The sequence below is a fragment of the Engraulis encrasicolus genome, chromosome 22 (genome assembly GCF_034702125.1).
Source record: "Engraulis encrasicolus isolate BLACKSEA-1 chromosome 22, IST_EnEncr_1.0, whole genome shotgun sequence".
Lineage (NCBI taxonomy): Eukaryota > Metazoa > Chordata > Actinopteri > Clupeiformes > Engraulidae > Engraulis > Engraulis encrasicolus.
In genome coordinates this window covers 15620981-15635739 of record NC_085878.1, presented here as the reverse complement: position 1 = coordinate 15635739, position 14759 = coordinate 15620981, and the positions used below count along the sequence as shown (strand labels likewise).

At 40.4% G+C, this 14759-nt stretch overlaps 1 protein-coding gene and 1 long non-coding RNA gene across 2 annotated transcripts in view; one reads left to right on the top strand and one right to left on the bottom strand.

Moving 5' to 3' along the window:
* The window catches only part of trip4 (thyroid hormone receptor interactor 4), a 72463-nt gene extending 64348 nt beyond the window's left edge, over positions 1-8115 (bottom strand). The window contains exons 1-10 of the mRNA XM_063187790.1: positions 7860-8115; positions 7395-7567; positions 7007-7137; positions 6266-6481; positions 4635-4713; positions 4291-4405; positions 3682-3897; positions 2389-2518; positions 1658-1845; position 1 (exon numbers count right to left, since the gene is read on the bottom strand). The exon at position 1 is cut by the window's left edge and continues 124 nt beyond it. Of these exons, the coding sequence (XP_063043860.1) occupies position 1; positions 1658-1845; positions 2389-2518; positions 3682-3897; positions 4291-4405; positions 4635-4713; positions 6266-6481; positions 7007-7137; positions 7395-7567; positions 7860-7939 (1329 nt within the window). The 5' untranslated portion in view covers positions 7940-8115. The remainder of the gene's footprint in view (positions 2-1657; positions 1846-2388; positions 2519-3681; positions 3898-4290; positions 4406-4634; positions 4714-6265; positions 6482-7006; positions 7138-7394; positions 7568-7859) is intronic.
* A 1188-nt stretch (positions 8116-9303) lies between these two features.
* On the top strand, positions 9304-13805 carry LOC134438936 (uncharacterized). Its single transcript, XR_010032688.1, has 3 exons — positions 9304-9390; positions 12631-12739; positions 13461-13805. It is a non-coding gene; the product is annotated as an uncharacterized LOC134438936 (long non-coding RNA).
* Positions 13806-14759: the final 954 nt, after the last annotated feature.

Sequence of the window (14759 nt, the reverse complement as noted above, 5' to 3'; positions counted from 1 at the left end):
CCTGCACACACACACACACACACACACAACACAACAAACAAAATAACCATGTAACTACTGAAACTAGTCACCCTTGCACTGTGATTATTTTCTCTTAATTTCAAGAACCAGACAATAACATTTTTTTGCCACTGTACTATGTATAGTAACATCCTTGGTCCTGAGTTCAGTGATTTGTCACTGTGAGGACTTGAGGAAAAGCATCCTCTGTCTTGACTACTCAAAAACATTGGATAAGGGTAAGGACATAGTGCGTGCTATTTCAACAACAGTCATTTCAGTTCTGTAAGGAGATGAAAATAAATACAGTATATCAGCCAATGGATATTCAGTAAAGGTATGGTGGTACATGACGCTTAAAATACATTTGAATGCTTTTAGCACATTTATTTGCTTACTAGTGCATTAAATCCCTCGACTGGTGTTGCTGTGAGGCACATTGTGGTCCTTTGTGTTTGGAAATATGCAATGCAAATAAAACGGCCTTGACAAGCCTTGCCTTAAGCCTGACAATGTGGCACCACTAAACATACTCGTTTTTTTTTTTTTATTCAAATGCACAAGAATGCTATGAAAGCAACATGCAGTGAAATTAAAGCAACAAACAGTGAAATTGGAGCGACATGCACTAGACTCTTTACATTGGTGCTCAACAGACACACACATACCAGTCAGATAACCGGGTCAGAAAAAATGAGGACATTAAGTTTGACATCTAGTTGTAGAAATTAATTTGAGGAGTTGGGGGGAGTATTTGCAGCAGGAAAGGCCTATTTGTGTAAGGTGGGTCTGATAAATAAAAGGTTGCTCTGCAGTACTGTCATCCATTGCTGAAGTGCTCTTGAACAAGACACCTAATCCCACATTGCTCAGGGACTGTCAAACAAATACTCTCCACCTAAAATAACTGAGTCGCTTTGGATAAAACTTGTCATTACTGTGTGTAATGTCATGGAATGTAACATAATGCTCTGCATGATTGTAGTAAAATATGACAAGGAAAAATAACTTGACCTAAAAGGATTTGCAAGCATGCACCCAGGTTCATTTGTGAATAAAACCAAGCAAATGTAAAATCTGTAGAAGACTGTCAGTGTTTACGAGTCGACTATGCTTTCTTATGCACAATGCCCGACACGGTGAGTATAAAAACTAACTTTACACACAAAATACTAGTCACCATCAGCTTGGGTGTACGGTACTGTTCTGTAAGCATGGGTACTGCAGTACCTCTTGCTTAGCCAGGCTACGCCCTCCTTAATGACGCAACACCTTCGGTGATGCGAAATTAGTCAGGAAAAGAGCTCGTTCAAGTACTTTCTGTGCTCCACTATGCTGGGGAACTCGTTCAAATACTTTTTGAGTTCGCTAGGCTGGGGAACTGCACCCACTTTGTTGGGAACCAATCAACTTCGAGCAGCTCCAACGGCCCTGGGTAGAGGCGTGTTCAAGGCAGTGACGTGGTTTAAGCAGAGACATTCTATTGGGACTAAGAAATTGTTTTGGTTTAAAACTTCGGCGCAGCCCTTTCTGGGATCGACCAGTTGCAAAACGAGGGAAGTGGGTTAACCATGCCGTTTGGAAACGTTATTTGTTATCTTCTAGGTCAGACCAGAATCTCGGTACGATATCTGAAAGTGGATGAAAATCAGGCTACCTCTTGATGCCCTTGACGAGCAAAGTGGCCCAGGGCTGATGCATGCTGAGGCACCAGCCTCCGTCCGCCATCTCCTGGAGCTCCGCGTCCTGCAGCCGCAGCCTAGAGCGCTCGGGAGCCGCCGACCCCCCAGAAGACCTGCCCCCCTGGGCACGACGGGGACCATTGCCACCGCTCACATCCACCCACTGCAAGCAGGCAGTCACACACACACAGACACACAGACCGTTGAAAATAATACCATAACAGAGTACTTGAGTATGTCATAATTCAGACGTATAGTATTGCTTGTGGCTAAGGCTAGCCCCATGCAGCTTTGGACACCGAATTGACTTTCTCAACATAAATACCACGCAGAGTCTGACAGCTGCTTTGTAGACAGTGAATCAGCCCTCATTGTTTTTGACACAAAAGTGCTCGCTGGAAGCTTTCTGTTTTTCTGAAAAACTCAAGCAAAAAGCACCACCAAAATCCAAGCACCATTCCAACATGTCTCTCGTGGCTGTTGTCTATTTTGTTTTCAACATCTTCGCTGGGCATAAAGAAGAGATCTGGAATATATTTTCACAATATCATGAACAGAGACGCCAAAAACAAGTTGCCAGCAAAAGATGTCCAAAGCTCGCACATCTTTCTGAGGACATTGCACAACAGTTGAACTCTGGCACAGATAACAAACTGCATAACAGTCAACTGGAGCGTGTGTTGTTGATAGCAGCTGAGCGAGCCACCTGTGGTGCGTCCTGGACGATGTTAGGGTTGACCAGATCTCTGGGTGGCTGGCCGTCCGCCCGCCCCTGCCTCCTGCTCGGCTGCCCTGCCCCAGATCCAGCTTGGATGGCCTGGACAGTCTCATCCAGCCTGTTAGAACCAGAACAAATAGATTTTTGTCTTTGGTCGTTGTAAATGGATGGAAATTGAATTGTCTCTCATACAGAACTACAAAGGAATGCTCTATTCCTTGAAAATATCAAGTCAATTCTTTGTTTACGTCAGACAAAAGTGTGATAATAAATTGGGGGACAATAAAGGAATCAATCTATCAGTCAATCAATCAATCAATCCATCTATCCATCATAAAGTGTACTTTAGATTAGATATAGATAGAGAGTATAGATAGATTTTATATTTTATATTCTAATAAATGCACAGTGCAATAGGTTGAACAGCATTTGTATTCAGAGGGTAGAGAGAACAACACAAGCTTCAAAATTTAAAACAGAAAATGTTTGAAATGCCGTTTCTGCTTAATGTTTTCCTCATTTCATGATATTACACTGACATCTGGTGTGTAGAAAACAGTAAACAAGCTTTGTCTGGTGTGTTTCTCTGTCAGTATTTCAACATGGCGCCAAAGATCTCTGTAATGTTTCAATTAAAAAATCTGCCTTGTAATTCTGCTGGCAAAAAGCTTGCCGTCACAACATAGCACATATCCACACCTGGCACACTGCCTAGGTTGGTTCACCACAAATACATGCCTAATTACTCATGATAATAAATGAACAGTCAAGCAAGTGTGCGGTGAACATTTTCTTTTGAAATGCCTTATTGCTGTTTGTAGAAGTGACTTATAAGACACATGTTAATCAAAATGAAGGGTTTAGGGGGTCAAGGGCCTAGGGTTCTGGGTGCATATTACACATATATCAATGCCTTATTGGCAATGAACAAGAAATGTGTGAATACGCAAACAAACAATTGATTTTGCTAAACAAATGTCATATACAGATAGTTATTAGACATGTATTAGTGGTGGCCAACATGTGGACCGTGTGTGTGTGTGTGTGTGTGTGTGTGTGTGTGTGTGTGTGTGTGGGAGAGAGAGAGATCTGACTTTGTGAACATATGTATGGTGAATATATGTGCAATGTTGTGTGTAATGTCTGTATTTATGTATGTACTGTATGCTACTGAACACCTTCATTTCCCTCAGGATTAATAAATGATAATCTACTACTCTACTCTACTACATATTCCAGAGTGCTACCCTGTCAGGTACCTCAATACAAGGTTGAACTCACTTCTCGTAATACTGCTTTAGGTTCCCCGTCTCCTCCACCACGGTGCGGCCGGCGAAGTCCAGCGTGATCTTGCGGTCCTTGCGGGAGGCGTGCTTGAGCTCGCGCAGCTCCTCCTCCTTCTTGCGCAGGGCGGCACGCTCGTTGGGGGACAGCCAGGTGTTGGAGTCCGTGGCAAAGTAGTCCGACTCGTCATCCAGGACCTGCGTTCGCCGAACGCTGCAAGAAGATGGCAAAGGACAGGAGGGAAAATTGACTAGCCTTGGCGGTGACTCAAGGAGTTTAGAACTCTTGAAAGTAGTGTGCAAGGACACCGTGACAAAGGTTAAACACTGCAACAAGAAAGTAATTGAAAGGGCCTTAGAGGGTTCTAACAGGGTGAGGCGATGGCCTGCATTACAATGTCTGACCATGTCTCCCCTGGTCACACTTGTTGCTAAGAGGTGTCTGGATTGTATATAGGGGGACAATGTCGCAGGCAGCACAGGATCTGTTGCCAATGTACTTTACTTTCTCGACTCTCGCTCCCTCTCCCAGTGGAGACTACACAAGGCAGCTCAAAAGGATGAGGGTGTGTACTGTGTACCAGTCAAAGGGATGAGAGGTGTGTACCTGTTCTTGTCAAACTCCAGCAGCTTGTCTTTGTGCTGAATTGCTTTCTCCAGGCCCGCTTTGATCTTGGCCTCCTGGTGGGGAAGATAGTCCATGCCCTCTGACGCAACTCGGTCTGTTTCACACATACAGTACACACAAACACCACACAGGCACGCACACGCACAGATGCACGCATGCAGGCCCAGGCCCAGACACAGGCGCACACACAGAGTGAAAGATCCGTATTTAAACTTTTTTCAAAAAAGGATGAAACCAAAATGTTCCATTTTCAAAGACATCAATGTCAGCAAAAGGTAAATTGTTTTTTTGTTAAAAAAAACATTTCAAATGCACAAACGTACCCCCCATGAGCTTTTTCCTCAACTTCTGGCTTTTATTGGAATCCCTTTGAAGAATCTCTTGCTCTTCCTTTGTGCATACCTGATAAGAAGTTTTTTTTTTTTTTTTTTAAACCACACACACAAATAATATTTGTTCAGTGTTCAATGGCAAATGATACCAGCAGCTTCATGTTAATAAAGTGATTAATTGTACATTATGCTGTCTACCATAAAGCACATTGTAACATTGGTGGTTTCAAATGATCGTGTAGAGATTAGTAGAAAGTTATACACACACTACACAAAATATACACAAATTAATCGGGTAACAGCAGGGGGGTATTCCAAGAATCTGGCTCAGTCGTAGACCAGGTTAAGTTAACCTTAAGGTAGTGATAAATCATCTAATAGAAGAGCCTGTAGTCCTCATTTAACCTGGCAATCTATTAGAAGGTTTGCCACTTCCCAGAGATTAATTTAGGTTTATCACTCAACCCCTGTTCTTGGAATACCCCCCAATTATCAAATTAGACCGCCTGTTTAGACACGGTGAAACTACTCGACTTATTGTAAGATAGTCAGTTCACATTAACAAATTAATTTTAATGCGTATTTTGGCTATAGAAAGGGAAGCCAGTTACATAGAGAGCGCATGCACGTGCACTTCAGGTCTCCCATATCTAACAACAATCAATCAATATAGCCTATTATAATGCACCTTATAATCAATTGAAGTGTCACCAGTGGCGGTTTTACCTACAATATAAGTGACAAGGCAATTGCCTAGGGCCTCACCATAAAATACCCTGTGAATGGGGCCCCACCACTAAGCTCTGCCATGATGAATACCAGCAAAAATAATTTAAAAAGGGCCCCCATCTCTATATTTCGCCAAGGGCCCTGAAATGGAGAGTGTCATTTCTACTGGCGCTGTATTGCTAAAGATCAGCCATGCCATCCTTCATGTCCTTGGGGAACAATAAGTATTCTACTCTATTATGAAAGATGACAGTGCTCTACAGCGCACTTCACTTCCTTTCATTGATTGCTAAACCAGGGGTGGGAAACCTATGTCTCGAGGGCCGTTAACAGCCCTCAAGGCAGTCTTATCTGCCTCCCTACATAATTTTAATTTTATAAAGATTCACTTGAAATGTGACATGTTTACTGAGGAAATGTTAAAAAACTACATTTGCAATACAATTATATCACATTTTCCGGGGACCTAGTGAAGTTGGGGTCTGTTGTAAAGGTGACCGCTTATAGGTGGCCTAAAGTGCAGGGGGAAATCCTGGTTTGTGTTCATTGTATGGCCCTTGGAGCACTTCATAAAATTTAGAGTGGCCCTCGAATGAAAAAGATTCCTCACCCCTGTGCTAAACCAAAACAATATACAGAAAGCCTACTCCAATAGCTTATTGACAACATGGTTTATTGCTCATAATCAATCAGAGGCAGGCGTAAAGAGATTCAGAAAGCAGAAATCCTGCCTTTTCTTGTTTCATGTCCTCTTTCTGCCTGCCCTCCTAAGACAAGTGATTTCCTCAAATATTTTAAAACTTGAATTGTTAAACGAATAGGCATGAATATTTGCATCAGGACGTAAAAATGTATTAAGCTGGGCATGTCGGCCTCTGCCAACAACCACTCACCAGACTGCCACAGAAGAGGCAGGGGCCAGACCCCTCCTGCTCGCAGACGATACGTCCACAACTCATGCAGTTGTTGACCAGGCCGTGCTTCTGTGCCAGGCACTCGCAGGCATGCCGTCCGGGTAGCAGAATGGCCAAGCGATCCTGACCCTCTTTGGCATACAGACTTACAAATTTGCTCTTCTTCTTTGTGGAGGATGAAGCATTTTCCTGTGCCTGAGAAAAAAAGCAAGAAAAAAGGCATATGTCATTCGAGTGACATTCTGTACACTGGGAGGAAAAAGTTTGCCTTTGAACTGTTTGCACCCTTTGAAATGTCTTACAATTCTGTCAAAATTGGTCATAAAACATGGTCTGATCTTTCCAAGGAGGAACAAACAGTGCCCGCTTTACCCAATTCCACCCAAACATTTGCATATCATCACATTTTTATTGACCATACACTATGTAAACATTATCAAGAGAGGGAGTAAGTACACCCTTGGTAAGCATCCTTCAAAAGCCAATTAGAGAAGTTCAGACAAACAAGACTATTTCAAAGTCGATCGCTCAAGTGATTGCATATAGTGTTCCCAATTCCCTTTTGATTGTATATAGTGTTATAGAGTAGCTGCCCTGTCTGGTGGAAAGTGCACACCAGTTAAGAATTGTGTCTGTTGTTGATTTTTATAAACCTCTAACAGGTTACAAAACCATTTCTAAAAGTGAAAAAGACTGTTTCTATGAATGGAAACTGGTTACCTTCATCAGATCAATTGGAGTCTTGACAACCTCAGGCTCTGGCTCTATCTGGCCGACAGTAAGCATTTCTTGTTTGTTTCTTCCTTTCCGTTTGGTTTTCTTTTGGGCATCTTTTGTCATATCTGGAAAGTCTGCGGACAGAAGACCTGTCAAGCTGATTGAATCTGTTTCACCAATTCCCAGAGGAATTTTAAAATGTGGAGGGCGACATGAGACCACCTACAGCAACATAGTAATTTATGGAGATTCTGTGGGTTAAACACTGCTTAAAAGTTTCCTCTAGTGACACTTAACATCACTGCAGTGTTTATGCTATTTCCTTGAGTGTGGATCTCTAATGACAGCTGCCACCAACGAGGCAGCCTGATCTTTAGAACAGCTTTCTTACCTGACGTTACTTTCATGGGAATGAGGTTTACATTTTCATGTGTCCCCTGCTGGACACTCCTCCATCTCCTCACTAGCTCGTCGATAAACAGCTTCTTCTTCCCATCAGTTCCTCCGAGTAGGTCACCAACATATTCTGCTATCTCCTCCGCATTGTCAATGGACAAGATGTATCTAAATGAGGACGATAAAAAAGACCACTGTGTCCGAATAGAATTCATGACGCTAGGCTGGTGACTGTATGACAGGAAGCCTATGTTCTGACCACAGCATTTGTCTACAATCTCAAACCCTCTCAAACACTCAAATGTACTCAAATGTGTCAAGTCAACACGATTCTTAAGGATATGAGAACTGTCTGTCCATCAAAACAGCCATATGGACTACCCTGGCTGGTGACATCTTCTCTATCTAGCTAGCCTGCTTCAAATCTAATGGCAACAAAATTATATTTTAAGCTACTCACTGAACAATGTCATCGCACGCTTCTAAACCGAAGCTGGTGTGCAACTGGTCGATGCACCAACGAAGCAAACCTTCAGACATGTTGCCCTGTGAAAAAGAAAGCTCTTGTGCTGCTAAACTTTTCTGTGCTAGTATCGTGATGTAATTCACTGCATTGGATTTGATGTTGAGTTGTCAGTGGTTGCACACGGAAACATATAATTGCTGCACAAGGTGCGGTACCAATATTCTTCCCCCTGGAAATTGTAGACTAAAGCAAGTTAATTGTTCCTAAGACCAACGTCTGTGTTATCAAAACTCAGATGTCATCTGCCCATCGTCATGAATTCTATTCGGGCATGTTGGTCTTTTTCTCATCCTCATTTCGAATAACATTGTGGCGTTAATCTGTCTTATCACTTTTTCATTAAATGCACAATATAAATCAATGATCTATTTGCATCCCAAAAAAAATGAGTTGATATTTTCTTTCTTTCTTTCAAGTGTGGTTACCGATTAGTATTCAGGTAAAAGTTATAAGCCTAAGTATAGACCTACTGAAAAAAGGGGGGGGGGGGTCAAACTCAAGCGTGGGGGGCAAAATCAGGCCCTTAGTGAGTGCGTTTTAATATGTGACCTTGCCTCCTCCACTTGCCTCCTCCACTTGCTTCTCGTCATGATGACATCACTGACAACAGCATTATATTTCAATATCTGGCAAAAGCTCAATTGTAAAGTCTTTTTCTCATTTGCAATTGGGATGGTGAATGAAAAACAGTCCCTCAAAAGTTGTTGTGGCGATGCTGACAGCTGGGAAACTTTATCGTTTTCTCCACGGAGGAGGGGCCAGGAGGCGGGACGAGGAGACAAGCACAAGTGGAGGAGGCAAGGTCGCATATTGGGATGCACACTGTGTCATTTAATTTTGCCCGGGAGGTCATTTCAAATGTCTATAAAATAAACCAATGATATACAGGTTAAGCAATTTTGTGACTCACAGAAATTGTGAGTGGCCAACTGTGTAGCACACAAGTGCATCATTAGTGATAGCTCCTACCTACTCAGAATATGTAGGCCTAAACCTACAGGCAGAGGCGCGTTTTGCCACCATGCAAGGCGAGCAGCCGCTTGGGGCCCCTAGATATTGAATTATAGCCCACACTTTACCACAGTAGTGGCGATTTTGGTTGAAATGTTCGTTCTTGCATTTTCGCTTGGGACCCCACCTAACCCTAGAATCGCCTCTGCCTACAGGCCCATTTGAACTAGGCCTACCCGATATGATAAAGGCCAGAGAGAATAATCTAGAGCAATACTTCTCTCTAAATGCGATGACATCATAAATGAGGCAGCATGTTGAAGTAGAATCTTCAAACTAGAATGTTCGTGGTAGAATGTTCAAACTAGAATGTTCAAACTAGAATGCTGTGTTTCAACCTCCTTTTACTGAAAGTACTGAGAGAGAACAGCTGCTTTTCTTTGCTGAGAGATACTGCACATTGGACATCATTTTGTGAAAATGACACAAAATGTTGGATTTTGCAACAAACAAGGTATAGTTCAATTCTTTATTATTATTATTATTATTATTATTATTATTATTATTATTATTATTTCTTTAAAAAATATTTTTTATTTTTTTTATTTTATAAAAATAGAGACTATAAAGAGACTAGCAAGCAAGGTATGGTTTCAATGTAGTTTCAGTCTTGAATTCCTTCAACACTATCTTAAACAACTATACCAACACAAATGTAAATATACAAATTTTTAGCTGTCTAGTTCTTCCCAAACAATGGTATTTATTTCTATGTGCCAATACTACTACCACTAATTAAAATTAGCCGTTCCGCTTAACGTGTGCAAAATGTCCTACTAGGACAATAAAAAAAATGGTCACTACAATTACCCACTTTAATATATTTTTTTCTTTTCACAATGCTTCTATTACTATGTCAGATTGTCAAAATAGGACTTTAAGAAAAGCACAACAAATAAGGTAAGCGTACCCATTAAGCCCACCAAAATCTAAATTTCTTTATTTTTTAATCATCTTCACATATTTTTTTTGAGAAATATTTTGTTAAATAGTAAGATTTACCTCTCTTCTCAATGTTTGTCACTGAGTTGATGGATATTTCGAAGTACAATATGAAGATTTTTTACGAGAGAAGTGAAAAGTCTGAATGGGCTTAAATGGTACCATTGGTCTCAGTAAAAAAATCTCAGTATACTTTGTATACTGACAATAAAGGCTTTCTATTCTATTCTATTCTATTCTATTCTATTCTATTCTATAGGCCTACTTCATAAAATTCTTCATCCAAACAGAGAAATGTATTTTTTCTAATTGATTATTGTTAGTTCATTACATTATGCCTTTTAAACCAACAACTTGGGATTGTACAGCACTTTTTATGTCCCTCAAAGGCATTTTTCATAAGCATGCATGCAAACTTGCATGCATTTCAATGGGGTGTACCATTTAAGCCCACCTTGTACCCATTAAGCCCGCCTATACAAAAAGCTATTTTATGGAAATAATCAACTCCACAAAACATTTCATGATGCATCAATGCCAAACAAACTGGAATATGCTTAGAATTCATACCTAACCACCTTAAGTCTTACAGTAGAGTAAGATAAAGATGGTGTGTGGTTGTATCAAGAGAATATCGGCGTGTGCTCGCTCATAAAACACATCTTTCCATTTGAAGGGAAATGCTATAATTTAGTAAAACACTGCATGTATATATATAAAAATCATTACATTTACCTCTTAGTTTAATAAATATGAAAGTATTTTCAAAACATTTGACTTAAACTAGCTGATATTCTATGATTTCTGACATGTCCCAAAACAGCAAAGTTTTGAGGCAACTTCTTGTCAGTAGTCCTGAGACTGGATTCACTTGGACGGGAATAACTCGACGATAAAAAATGTGATTTGTTTGCAATAAAAAACATTTTGTCAGTTACTAAACCCTTTAATTGGATAGGGTGATGAACAACAAAATTCACCTTTTCCCTTTCTTTAAATTGACCTCAAAGTTGAAAGTGGGCTTAAAGGGTACATGGGCTTAATGGGTACGCTTACCTTACCTCTTTTAATGTACAAAGCGGATTCCAAAAAAGTTGGGACACTTGGTATTTTGTGAATAAAATCAAAATGCTGGCATTTTCAAAACGTTCAATATGTCAATAAGGTAGAGCATTGTGTATAGACAACATATCAGTTGTTAAAGCCAAGCAGAATGATTGTTTTGGGGGTAATTATGTGATCATTTAAAATTTCACCCTTGCAACAAATTCCAAAAAAGTTGGGACAGGGCCAATAAAATGCTTTTTATGTTGGATAAGACTAAACACAACACAAGGGAGGAGACTTAACATTTAAATACTTTGACTGATTTTTAAAAAAAATGATATTTTGATATGCGAGACATGATTTCAGCAGCTCAACTGATAGGTGTGTTCTTCGACTTGTTTACCTTCTTGTTATGCTTAATATGTGGCATATCCTGACTGCAAGAAAACAATTTTGTCACCTGTTTACTCTTATGATGGAACCACACTGTTGGAACATAGTAGAGATTGAAATTTGCCATCACTGTGGGGCAAAATATAATGCCTTGGTAGCTATGTATGCTGTTTAAAGTCTGAATATATCATTCAGCCCTCATTTTAATGCTCTACATGAGTAAGAAGACCATAACCAAGGCATCTCTGCACCCCTTTACCATCATATATGCTGTCTTTCAGACTGACCACTAAATCAAGCTGAAGTATTCATTTTCTTCATAACCTGGAGGGTGCATGACTCCATGATTTTAAAAAAGAATGAAATATTTTCCATTCTGTAATCAGAGGACAGTTTCACATGTCTCCTATGTCCATCTAGAATGAGCTTTGCCACTTGCAACACTGTTTAATGTCTGCATCATGTGCCTTAATCAAGTGTTGTGTTTATGGTCATTTTTTCAACAGCTGTCATTGTTGGAGTGTCATAGTTTGCTTATTGACAATGGGTATGTCATGATCTCATAACTCGTGCAATGATTTTACAGAACTCTACAATACAGAAATAGGCCTTATATGCCTGCAATTTTGATAATTCAATCTTTCTGTGTAATAGATCAGTAATTAGTCCCTCAAAATCTTCGCTACTGAGTGCCACAACCTCTCTGTGATGGTATTTTATTTGTGCATTCATGTTGGCAGTCAATATAGTTCCTTATAGTTCCTTTCCCTTTTTTTTTTAGAATTATCCAACTATTACAACATTTTTTGGTCCTGTCCCAACTTTTTTGAGATTTGTTGCATGGATCAAAATTTAAATGACTACATATTTCCCTCAAAACAATGCTTTTGCCTCATTTTAACTGTTTCTATGTTGACCTTGTGCCATTGTGTATCTTATGCATGGATTGAATGTTTTGAAAATGCCAGCATTTTGATTTTTTTCACAAAATACCAAGTGTCCCAACTTTTTTGGAATCCGCTTTGTATGTTTTCTACATGTCTCCTGTTGTCCAGTCTTTCACATTAAATGTCTCTATGTGTACTGTCTATGTCTATACTGAAGTAAGTATGTATTGTGTAATATATATGTCTATAAATATGTCTATACATACCTAAAGTATGTCTATGTCTGCATTGGGAAAGTAAGAAACGTAATTTCAAATTCTTTGTATGACCTGTGCATGTAAAGAAATTGACAATAAAACTGACTAGACTAGACTTGACTTCATCAAGGTTTTTAAAAATATATTTTGTGTATCTCTCTTTTCTAGATGGTGCCTTGTTGACTAGCAAGCCCTGCTCTTCCGGCTACAATGAGGTCTCCAAACCAGGGCTTGAAAACTATTTTATTTTTCAATCGTTCCGTTCAGAATGGTTCAGGTAGGCCTATATTTAACGTTTTCGTTCTTGAATTCGTTCGCCACCGAAATATCGTTCCTGAACCGGTTCGGAACGCAAAAATATTGTTCGTTCTTATTGTTCCAGCAGTGTTTGGCGGGCCTATCAAGTGGACTATACCTTATACCTAGAATAGGCGTACCCATTAGTATTTTCCCTTGATTTACAACGTAGCAACTCTATGCTCTATAAATTCTAACCCCGCATGGTGTAGATATGGTATAGCCTGTCTGTTACCGACAAATATACCTCCAATTTCCTGTTTAACTCTACAGCACAAACACATCAATGTATGTTTTAGGGTATGCTTTTGTGAAATTTTATAAAATATATAGAGAACAAAATAAACCGTTATGAACCGGTTTTGTGGATTTCAGAATAACGTTTCTGTTCTGGAACAGTTGAAGACCATTTCGTTTTCGTGACTGTTTCCGCTCCTCATACAATTGCATAAAATTACGTTCGTTCTGGTTTTCGGTTTTCGTTCCTTGAACTGGTTCGAAGCCCTGCTCCAAACCAATCCGTATGGGGTTCTATCATAGCCTGGATAGCCATCAGCTTGCTGCCCTTGGAGAGCTTCCCCTTATGTGGTGTCTTCAACCACGGTTTGCCCTGATGGGAGAGGAAGTTTTCTCAGGAGATGAAGTTGCTCCAGAATCAAGCTATAGCCAGGTCCTGCCACACCCTTCTCCTCTGACTCCAGCATCTCTTGGCGTCCTCAATGAGAGCAGAGAGGGAGGCTATGAAGAAGAGGTCACCAAGGGTCACCAATGAAGGCCTTGATGGTAGTCGACTTGCTGACCGTGTACATTTTGAATACGGGGATAAGGAAGATGGAGCGCCTTTCCATGTCTATGTCTCTCGCTCAGAGATGGAGGCTCAACGGCACAGTGAGGAAGCTACCAAGACCCTGGCCTGCAGTCGGCTCACTGACTCTGTTCCCAAGTCTGTCCTGTATGCCGAGGCCATAGACAAGGGACACCTCCCTGAGAACAATATGAGTGCAAGAAAAAGGAAGGCCCTGATTCTCCTGAGCATACATTAAATATGCAACTAAAATACACAGAATGATATTCATTAATATCATTCAGTGTGAATATCATTCAGAATTTTTAAATACATGTGAATGAGGGGAGAAAGAATTGTTAAAAAGATCAGAAGACAAATATGGGTCATAATGATACCATTAACTGACACAACAGTTGTCACATTCCAGCTGTCTCTCTCTCAAATGAATGAATGAGTTAAATAAATGAGGTTTGAGAACATTATGTAGCCTAATACAATCCCAAATAGGAAAAATGAAAGCTGGGACACCGACAGACACGGATGTATATGTGAAAGTTGACACATGCAGCATGCTTCAGAAATAGCAGGGACAGGGAACATTTTAAAAAATGCTGTAAAAGCTCAACATGTAGTATTCACAGGCCACTTTCTCATATGAGCTCAAGCAGACTCCTGCACTGCTTGCTTATTTGTAGAGGCATTCTTTTCACCAGATCTGTTGCTGAGTCTAAATGGCAATTTCAGGAGTAACACCAATTCTACAATAATAATGACTCATATCAACACCAGATGGCAGCACTGGCACTTCTTTGTGAGAAGTGACATGGTTTAGGACAGTGGTTTTCAAAGTGGGGGCCGGGGACCCCTGGGGGGCCGTGAGGGGTTGCTATAGGGCGGCCGCAGCAAGTTGGCATAGCAGGAAAAGCATGTCATAACAAAGTAATTAATTAAATGAATCAAACAACTAAAGTAAACCAAAATAAACAAAAAATAACTAAACAGTATTCCCAGTTGGTACTGATATGTCTATAGCAGGGGTGGGGAACCTTTTTCATTCGAGGGGCCACCTCGAATTACTCCGAGGGCCGTAAAAGTCCTCTGAGGGCCGTACTATGAACACAAACCAGGATTTCACCCTGCACTTTAGGCCTATATTGAAGCCAACCACCTTTAAAACAGACCCCACCTTCTGAAGGTCCCCTGAATATAACAT